Here is a 10,435-nt window from a genome sequence, read left to right on the forward strand (position 1 = left end):
TTTGTTTAAGTGGGTAAAGCTCACTCAAGCATGAACAGTTTTCCAACCTTTTGGTGTCATCTGAAAGTTGACTTCATTGGCTTTCCATTTATATAAGTATATTCCCCCATAGTGACATATTTTTTGTTTGGTAGCCCTTTCAAAAGTGTATAGTTTTTTTTGAGACGCACTGTATACCGGTACTGTATTGTTGTAATACAAAATGTTCATGTCAAGTGAATGATTTAAACATTGTTCTATATTAATATATATGTAAGGGTAAAAGATGCATGGGGGGTAATTTTTATTACCATGGAGTCATGTTCAGTTTTCCAGAGCCAATTTCTTTTTTAGCTCTGGGCATGGTTTCGCATCGCAGTTTCCAGGTGCATTTACATAATGTTCAATACTGTTCAATTTTTATTCATTTTTTTAATTGATATCAAATGTTAAATAATTATTCAATTAATTGTTCACATATTGTTAATTATTTCAACATCTGTAACTGTTAGGATTAGATCACGGGTGTCGATCGGTATTCTTGGTTGGGGGGGGGGGGATGATTGACACAAATGTTCTTGTGGATGGGGATCTTTCAACACTACCCCCACTAACATCACAAGTTAGGACATTTGGGAGTCGTTGACATGCATGGTGTTCTTGGAAATTCCTTCATTGTTGCAGTGTGCTGTACTTCTATAATTTTTTTGAAAATTCAATTTGTGTTACAAGTAAGCCTATTCTAAACTCATACGAAAGAAAAAATGACAAAAATTGTCTGGACCATGTACAAAGTGATCTGTTTATTGAGCATGATGTATGCAACTTCTCTTAAATCTAACCCGTCTGGCAAATATGTTTTTTCTTCTTAATGCATGATGATGAAATGCAGATTCGGACAAATTAAGACTAGCACAAATTACAAACTGTGTGGCTTCTCGTGCGCCATCGGGCTTACCGTCATTCTTTATACGATTTTCAACCCTGGATTTTTACATGTTTTAAATGCTTTATAAGTGCATGAAACAAAAAAACAAACATAAAAACAATCAAAACTCAGTTGTCATGTTATGATATTTCTCCAACATTTTCTTGAACCATCAGTGTGTAATATCAGCTAATATATATGTGTTAAAATGAAATATATGTACCGCATGAGTGTGCTCATTTAGAATGCAAAACTGTCATCCCCTTCCAAACCCAAAAGAGAGTTCTTTTTGCCAAAATGAGAAAAAAATCAATCAAGTTTAGTTATTCAAGTCCATAATAATAACAAGAATAACATGAAAAAAACATCCGATGTTCATATCCGAAGATACGCTTTAGAGAGAAATGAATGATTATTCTTTCTGAAACCATTAATTGATTTCACTTATTAAAAATTGTAAAAATATGATCATATTATATTGAGCTCACTGAACCTCAATATTTTCACGAGAGGTATCTGATGGGGTCACATGATAAAATGTTCAATATTAATTACATCCAACCGCATACAACGAAAGCACCATACATTATGAGCTACTCAGCGGCGTAACAGGGGTCGGTGGCCAGGGGGGGGGGGGGGGGGGCAAGAGCCTAAAATTTCCTGGTCATATCATGCATTGAACAGGCGTAATGGTGTAATGAGGCGACTATTTTGAGAAGGCCAGATATCGCGTATTAGGCAGAATTTATCTTTAAAAAAAGTTGTGAGCGAACAAAATTTTTGACCTTTTTAATACAAAAATCCAATTTTGTGATAGATTTTGACATGATATCCAGAGAATAATATATTTCACTCTTCTCTCTTTAGATTCCTTTTTTTGTGGTCTGTACGCCACTGTGAACATGATTCTTTGCGGCAGTGAAGAGTAAAAAAAAATAAAAAACGAGGGGTGCAGCTACAGCACATGTGCTAAAAAGCTGTCCCGAGCGAGCGAAGCGAGTGAGAAAAAATCACCACTTCATGAGAATCTAACTTTGAGCTATTTTTTGACATATTCAGTAAATAAAATCATATCCTACACTTTTCCTTTGCTTTTCTTTCCTCCTTTTTTTGTTTGTTCTTTGTAGAACTTTTGGGGCCATGGCCCAACCCTTCCATACAAAGTGCTGTGCGGTCCGGGGCGGAGCCCCCGAACTTCATGATATCAAAGCCATTTAAACCTCGCAGATTGCCGCTATTTTAATCAAATCGCAGGTATATATAGAATACAGCTTTTACACAACACATAGATTCAACCTAGTTGCGTAATTAACCAAATATTTTGATGGGGCAAATCATAGCAATGTGGGAAAACTTTGTAAAAAGTGCTAGCGTGCAAAGCGAGCTGGAAAAAAATTGCCTATTGAAATTAAATTCTAATTATGTGATATATTTTTCCATTATATATTCAGCAAATAACACATTTCATTGTTTCCATTCATTTCATTATACGTTGTCTCCTATAATTTCTTTTATTTCCTCTTGGGTGTGGAATTAACCAAGACCCCCCCCCCTCGCGCCTGTATGCCAGTGATTGAACATGATTGAACGGGGGGCGTTATAGAGCCATTTGAAGGTTATAAATAAAGAGCCTGCTTGGGGTCTGGGGCAAAGCCCCGGTAGCTTATTTGAATATAATTTAGCAAACTAATAGCACAATGTTGTTTGCAGTCCATCTTTCTTCCTACTCATTAATTTCAATCATCGGCAGCCCGGTCATGTTATTATTTTTTTCTTGTCCCTTTTCTTTGTTTTCCAATTTAGCTTTTGACTAATCCCATTCTACCTACGTTTCCCGCTGTTGTTTGCCATTTTTTCATCTTTTGATTTATTTCCCACGGTGCTATTGCATTACATAGGCCTTTTTCGGAATGATTTGTTCTTTTTCAATTGTTCTTTTTTTGTACATTTCCCGCTTTCCTTCCTTTCCCATTAAAAAAATTCTTCGTTTTCTTTTCCCTGTACCTTTCCTTTCCCCTCTTTCCTTTTCCCCTTTCCTTCCCCTTTCCCTTTCTTTCTTCCTCCTTTTTTTCTTTTCCCCGCTTTTCTTTTATTTTCCCGGTGAAATCCGCCAGGGGGGGCAACTTGCCCCCCCCCTGCCCCCCGCCTGTTACGCCACTGGAGCTACTGATCACCAAACGACCATTATGACTTCTTAAAAGTGAAATTTTTGCATTTGATATGGGCTCACTCTTTCATGACTATAGGCACCTCATTTCCACAATAATGAGGACATCAATGCTCTCCTGCAAAATATTATTGACCAAAACGTATCGTTCAAGTCAAGGTATTTGGATATACAAGTAGGGGTGACTTTCGTTTTGTGCACATCTTTCTTTTGGCATATTTTCTTGTTCAAAGGTTTACTGAATGCCGAACTTAATATATAACAATACTACCATGACGTACAAGTGTGTATAACCAGGCAAATAAATGAAGTGATTACCCTATACTCTATAGAAACGCAAAGTTATTTTTCTTTGAATTTTCTGGGAATGAATAAGAAAAAGGGTGAAAAACCCCATCTATTTCAGGAGTCTCAATAATGTCCGAAAATCTTTCGCCTCATGTTAGACCTTATTGCAAATAATTTTTTATGACAGCGATGCCTGGCGATTTACTTTTTTTACATAACAAAAATGAAGTGATATACAAAAGGATTGTAGATTAAATGGGACAAACATCATGCACTTGGATGTGGGGAGGCGTAAATCTGAGAAGTTATTTATACTTTTTCAAGATCTACCCCTCTGGGATTTACGTCAATGGGGTTTTCCCCGTTTTTATTGCCACCATTTTACTCCCGTTTATTCTTGGCTCGGTGTAAAAATGGCAGAGGTAAAAATGGCAGAGGCAAAAATGGCAGAGGTAAAAATGGCAGAGGCAAAGATGGCAGAAGTAAAAATGGCAGAGGTAAAAATGGCAGAGGTAGAAATGACAGAGGTAATTAATGGCAGAGGCAAAAATGGCAGAGGTAAACATGGCAAAGGTAAAAAAAAACAAATCCCCTCCATGCTTATAGCAGATTAAATAAGAAAGGTTCTGAGAAGAAAATTTGAATAATAATGTTTGACTAATGGAAAGGGTAATATTTTCAAATGATACTGTAAATATTATGCCCCAAATTGAAAACACTTGAGCTGGTATTTTTTAATTTTTTCCTGGACTTACATGCACGGCCTTCTCATGTCAAATCGTTCATCTTATATTCAAATTTGAAGCACACTTTGGATCCCAAGTATTATCCTTAATTCATTACAGGGGAAATTCACACTGACATAAAGTTTATTGTACAAATAGTAGAAAATAATTAAAATGATATTGGTGGGGGTTTTAGAGAATCCATCAAAGATTTATAAAGCTGTTATTTCCGAGCAGTTTTTCCCACATAATTATGGTGTAATAAAAAATATAAATGAAATGTCATTTTCTTTTAAAAAATTAAAATGGTTTTTATTGTATACCTTAAGTATATCAACATACGAATATTTCACATCCGCTCCTGAAAGAATTTTTTGGCAATCATGAACCACTGATTAAAAACTTGGAAAGTATATATTTTGGTGCATACGTGGCAGCTGCTAGTATATGACGTCACAGATCAAAAACTGAAAATTCTAATAACTTTCTTAATCTTTGATGGACTTTCTGCAAACCACCAATATATTTTTCTGCTAATTTTACAGTAAACCATTTGTCAGGGTGAATTTCCATTTTAAAAATCTATTTAAAAAAAAATCTAAATCCCTGATTCGCTACACATTTCAAAATTCATGCGATAACTGTTACCATATAGAAACTAGTTTAGGAACCTGACATCCACTTGGACTAGGTGTAATGAGGTATTGCTCTGAAAACTGAACACTAGTTAATATTATTTTATCATTTACACCAAACTACATGCGTATCATATCAATATCTATTCGGATCCATTATGATGTATAAAAATTACTTTTATTACAGAGCGTTTTGTTACAATTTGTTCAAAGAAATCCCGAACTTGCCTATTTCAGTGTGTTAATGGTAACGCAAATTGTTGTTTACATTAAAATTTGTTGGGTATGTATGGGATGAAGTGCTGTTCTACTATACGAACTGGCCAAGATAAATCCTTTCATCAATCACTAATTAAAATCATTTTGGCATGAAAATATCATATCAACGATAAAGTATAGACCTAAAATGATGACAAAAATGCATATGATATCTAATCAGTTCATAATACTCATTTCGTCGAGAGGGTCGAGTCCATTCAAGTTCAATAATTAGGACTGATATTAACCGAAAAGGCCCTGTCTTCCTCGTTGATGTTGCATGTCATGATCTTTACCTCTGTCATTTATGCCTCTGCCATTTTTACCTCTGCCATTTTTACCTTTGCCATTATAACCTCTGCCATTTTTACCTATGCCATTTTTACCTCTGCCATTATTACCTCTGCCATTTTTCCCTGCCATTTTTACCTCTGGTATTTTTACCTCTGCCATTTTTCCTTCTGCCATTTTTACCCGGCACCTTATTCTTCCACCCTTTTGAATTAATTGATTTATTAAAATTAATTCATAATGGTTAGTTTTGGTCATGTTCGCTCATTTGGTTTACGTAGCAGACGATGCTAGCCTGCTAGTATATAGTATACTTACGCAGACCCTATTGCAAATCAAAATTAATTTCGGACTCGATATTTGCTTCCTCAAACGTAGCTATATTATAAATATCAGTAGGCAAAGCTTTATAGTACAAAAACATTGTTACTTTCAACATTAAATGCGTTAATTAAATTTGTTTGGACTGTATTAATTGTTTCAAATAAAAAAAGGGTCTAGGAACGGACACTATCATACGTTAGTCACGTGACCTTGTACTCAGAAATATGCCATTTTCTGCCTGCTTGGTCTCAAAGTTTGGGAGAAAAATGAGATGTAACTATTATACCAGTCATAAAGTATTATACATCAAACTGTAGGTAATCTATTTAGCATTGAGATGACAATCAAGCTCGACCCATGACATATTCCAGGGGGAAACAAAGGTGTCTAGGTCTCGAAAATATGGGTGGTTAGTCGGACCGTTTGCCATAGCAAGAGTTGTGAATACGGACACTTTCGAATGAACAGCGAGACGTAAATAGTGAATTATTTGTAATAATATTTACATCAAATTAATGGAATTAGATAAAATTTTCACACTATTATCAATCTGGTGTGAGATTATTGATAGTTATAAAGATATACCCGGATTTCTGCAATATTACGTCCATGAAAACCACTGTTCCCTGTGTTGAAGCTGTGTGTGTGTGTGGACTTTCGGACACTCAAATGCACGCGACTAAGGATGAAACACCCTATCAACAAAAGTAATTGTTTTCCGTCGGGGTCCGGCCTTTTATGTCATGTGTTAAAAAATATCATATACAGTACATAAACCTTTCATTCTTTTTCATCTTGAATCTCCACCCATCTGTTTAAAAGTCCTGGAAAAGAATGTTTTTATTTAATAACAATATCCCGGGGGGGGGGGGGGGGCCACTTCCATTCACGAGTGGATACCATGCGCGACCATGGGGTCTTGAAAAGCACCCTAAACACGTAATTTCCATATTCTGAAAATGCACCTCTTAACAAGTATTGGCGTGTGAAACCCTACCCTTAACAAGTATTGGAAACAAAACGACACTCTTGGCAAATATTCCCTGAAATGAACCCCTAAACAAGTACAAGAATGTTTTATTGTTACGGGTCCTTCGGTACTTTACCTTATTTGGTGTAGTACAACCCAACCTTCTACACCTCGCGCAAATTGGACTCTAAACACGAAGTGTTGGGGCAAAAAGGACATCCTTTATAAAACATTTTAATTTTGTTTTATCATCCCCGCAAATTCGACCCTAAACACGTAATTGCCCTAGCGAAATAGACACCCTTTTTTCATTATTTTTGTGTTTTTGACACCCTTATCACGTTACGTACGTAACGTGCCCTATCGTGAAAAAGACATCCTTTTTACGTGTTTTTTTGGTCGCGCATGGTATCCACTCATCAATGTAAGTGGCCCCCCCCAGGTATACAGCACTTTTCCCATAACAGCTCAAACCGCTTTATTGCATATCATTACCCCGGTCATTGGATTAATTTCAATCCCACGTGAAAAGTGCACGATTTCCTTTCACTGGAGGGCATTCCTTGCCTTCATCGCAGCCTCATAATGGCGCTGGCAAATTCAAACATACAATAATTTCCTTCAGCAAGAAATTTATCCTCGTTGTGCTGCACTCAACCCAGGTGAGGTGAATGAGGAACCCGGTAGGAAGAAATTCTTTGAATGCTTGGGCGCCTAGGCAGCCCAGGTAAAGGCAGCCGGAGTAATAATAATAGCAGGGCTCACTGTGAGAACAGTTTCAGAACTGAAGTCGCTTCTCTCGGTAAATATACCTGTATTATTATTATTATAAATTTTGCATCCTATCGGGTACGGGTCATTCCATGCCAATTCACCCAATGAATGTGCAATTTTGCACCCTACCCTCTCGGAATTCGTTGTAAATTGGTACACATAAAATTCACAATGGCCCACGCACAAAACAAACAAAAAATAATTCCAATTGGTCCGTCGGTTCTCGCGCTACGGCCCGCCCTTTTCTCCTTGCTTTGACAAAAATGGGCGTGACCTTCAACTTTCAATGGCCACTGCGTCGTAACGTGTTCACCAATTTTCATGAAACTGGTACCATTTATTAGGAAATTTAGAGAGGAATCCAAAACGTGCATCAAATAATGTATTGGAGCGATTTATAAGGTCGTGACCTTTGACCTTTACTTTTGACCTTGAGTTTGACCCCCGGACAAATAATTTTTTAACTTGATTTTCGTGTATGTCAATTATTAGTATGATATTGACAAAATATGTTAAAATCAATGATGATATTTTATTTCTTCACCTTTTAGAACTCTTCCAAAGATACCATGAAATTTCACTCTAGTCCTACATACTGATATTCATGTTAGTAAAGTGTTTACCAGTTACATGATTTCTTCCAATCTTAAGTTACAGTATGCATGCACATGAAAGGAAATTAAGCTCATCAGTTCACAAATGAAACATGAAACATTTATGCTCATGAATAGGTATCTGTTTAGGCATTTTGATGTTCAGCAATATATATCATATATATATATATATATATTCTTGTTAGTAAAGTGTTTACTTTTATGGGAGCCTTAAAGGGGAATCCAGCCTCGGCCATAAAATGTTGTGTTGGGAAGGAGAAAAATAGATTAAACAGAATGGTGAAAGTTTGAAAGAAATCGGACAAGCTATAAGAAAGTTATAGCTGCTTTAAAATTGAGATCACTAATACTATGTAGATTTCAAATTGGCAACTGGGTTAGTAAATTATGACAAGGGGCAAGGACAACTTACCCATAGGCCATGTACTTTATTATCAGGGATTTGTGGTTTTCTCCTAAGTACCCATTCCCCTGGGGCAGTAATCTAAATATAACCCAGGTAGTATATTGTTTTTATGTCCTCATGAAAGAAAAATATAATTTGAAATAAAACTTTTAGGAAAAATGACATTTTAGCCATAATATGTATTGGAGTACATGGAAGAGTAGTCCTTGCCTTACATCACTATGACATCCCATATGCGGCCAATTTGAAGTCTCCATGGGTATAGTGATTACCAATATTTACAACTTTTAAAAATTCATAACTTTCTTGTTATTTGTCCAATATTGTTCAAACTTTCACCTATCAACTTGTCTGATTTTTCTTTTCCTTATAAAAACAAGTTTTTATTTGGGTTGGATTCCCCTTTAAATAGGCATATACTCAACAATTTGATGATAAAAGTAAACACCTGTGTTGATTTTTTTATGTTTTGTGAGATGGTGGGGTCGATTGGATTATTTTACCACATTGATCACATACCTAGGGCGTCTCCCGTTGTATGGATTTGTTTATGTTTTGCGAGATTACTATATTGAGTAAATGCCTTATAACAATAATGACATACGTACGGTTTCTCCCCTGTATGGATTTGCTTATGTCTAGTGAGATGGCTTAATCGAGTAAATGCTTTACTACATTGATCACATACATACGGCTTCTCACCGGTATGGATCCGTTTATGTTCTGTGAGATGATGTTCTGATTTAAATGCCTTACCACATTGATCACATGCATAGGGCCTTTCACCGGTATGGATTTGTTTATGTCTTATGAGACTCTGTTTTTTATTAAATGCCTTACCACATTGATCACATACATAAGGTTTCTCACCTGTATGGATTCGTTTATGTGCTGTGAGATTAGATTGTCGAGCATATGCCTTACCACATTGATCACATACATAAAGATTTTCACCTGTATGGATAAGTTTATGTGCTGTTAGATCATAAGATCTCGTAAATGCCCTTCCACATGGATCACATACATAGGGCTTGTCACCTATATGGATATGCTCATGACTTCTGAGATTCCATTTGTATCTAAATGCCCTATCACATTGATCACACACATAGGGCTTCTCAACGGTATGGATTAGTTTATGTCTTGTGAGACCATTAGATTTACTAAATGCTTTACTACATTTATCACATACAAAGGGCTTTTCCCCTGTATGGATCCGTTTATGTTCTATGAGATGATGTTCTAATTTAAATCCCTTACCACATTGATCGCATACATAAGGTTTCTCAACTGCATGGATTTGTTTATGTCTAGTGAGATTATGTTCTAATTTAAACACCTTACCACATTGATCACATACATACGGTTTCTCACCAGTATGGATTCGTTTATGTATAGTGAGAGCGTTTAATCGAGTAAATGCCTTGCCACATTGATCACACACACAGGGCTTCTCACCGGTATGGATTCGTTTATGTCTCGTGAGATCACCAGATTGACTAAATGCTTTACTACATTTATCACATACAAAGGGCTTTTCACCTGTATGGATCCGTTTATGTTCTATGAGATGATGTTCTAATTTAAATCCCTTACCACATTGATCGCATACATAGGGCCTTTCACCGGTATGGATTAGTTTATGTCTTGTGAGATCATAAGATAGACTTAATCCCTTACCACATTGATCGCATACATAGGGCCTTTCACCGGTATGGATTTGTTTATGTCTAGTGAGATGATGTTCTAATTTAAATGCCTCACCGCATTGATCACATGCATACAGTTTCTCACCTGTATGGATTCGTTTATGTCTTATGAGACTCTGTTTTTTATTAAAGGAGAATGAAACCCTTGAAACCAGCTGAATCCATATCAAAGAGAAAAATCAAAGAAACATATTGTTGAAAGTTTGAGGAAGATTGAATGAATAATAAGAAAGTTATGAGCATTTGAATATTGAGATCACTAGTGCCATGTAGATCCTCCCATCGGCAATGCGACCAAGATCTGTGATATCACACACGTACAACTCCCTCCTTACTTTAGTACTTATTTCACTTATATTCTCACTTT

General features: G+C 36.2%; 1 protein-coding gene across 1 annotated transcript; it reads right to left on the minus strand.

Annotated features, from left to right (window-relative positions):
* Positions 1-8,842: 8,842 nt before the first annotated feature.
* Positions 8,843-10,190, minus strand: LOC135154511 (zinc finger protein 93-like; the record flags this gene model as incomplete). Its single annotated transcript, XM_064100775.1, has 1 exon — positions 8,843-10,190. A coding segment is annotated over one exon (1,320 nt), but the record flags the coding sequence as incomplete, so codon positions are not given.
* Between the last annotated feature and the right edge of the window lie 245 nt (positions 10,191-10,435).

Source organism: Lytechinus pictus, chromosome 6, assembly GCF_037042905.1.
Source record: "Lytechinus pictus isolate F3 Inbred chromosome 6, Lp3.0, whole genome shotgun sequence".
In the NCBI taxonomy this organism is placed as follows: domain Eukaryota; kingdom Metazoa; phylum Echinodermata; class Echinoidea; order Temnopleuroida; family Toxopneustidae; genus Lytechinus; species Lytechinus pictus.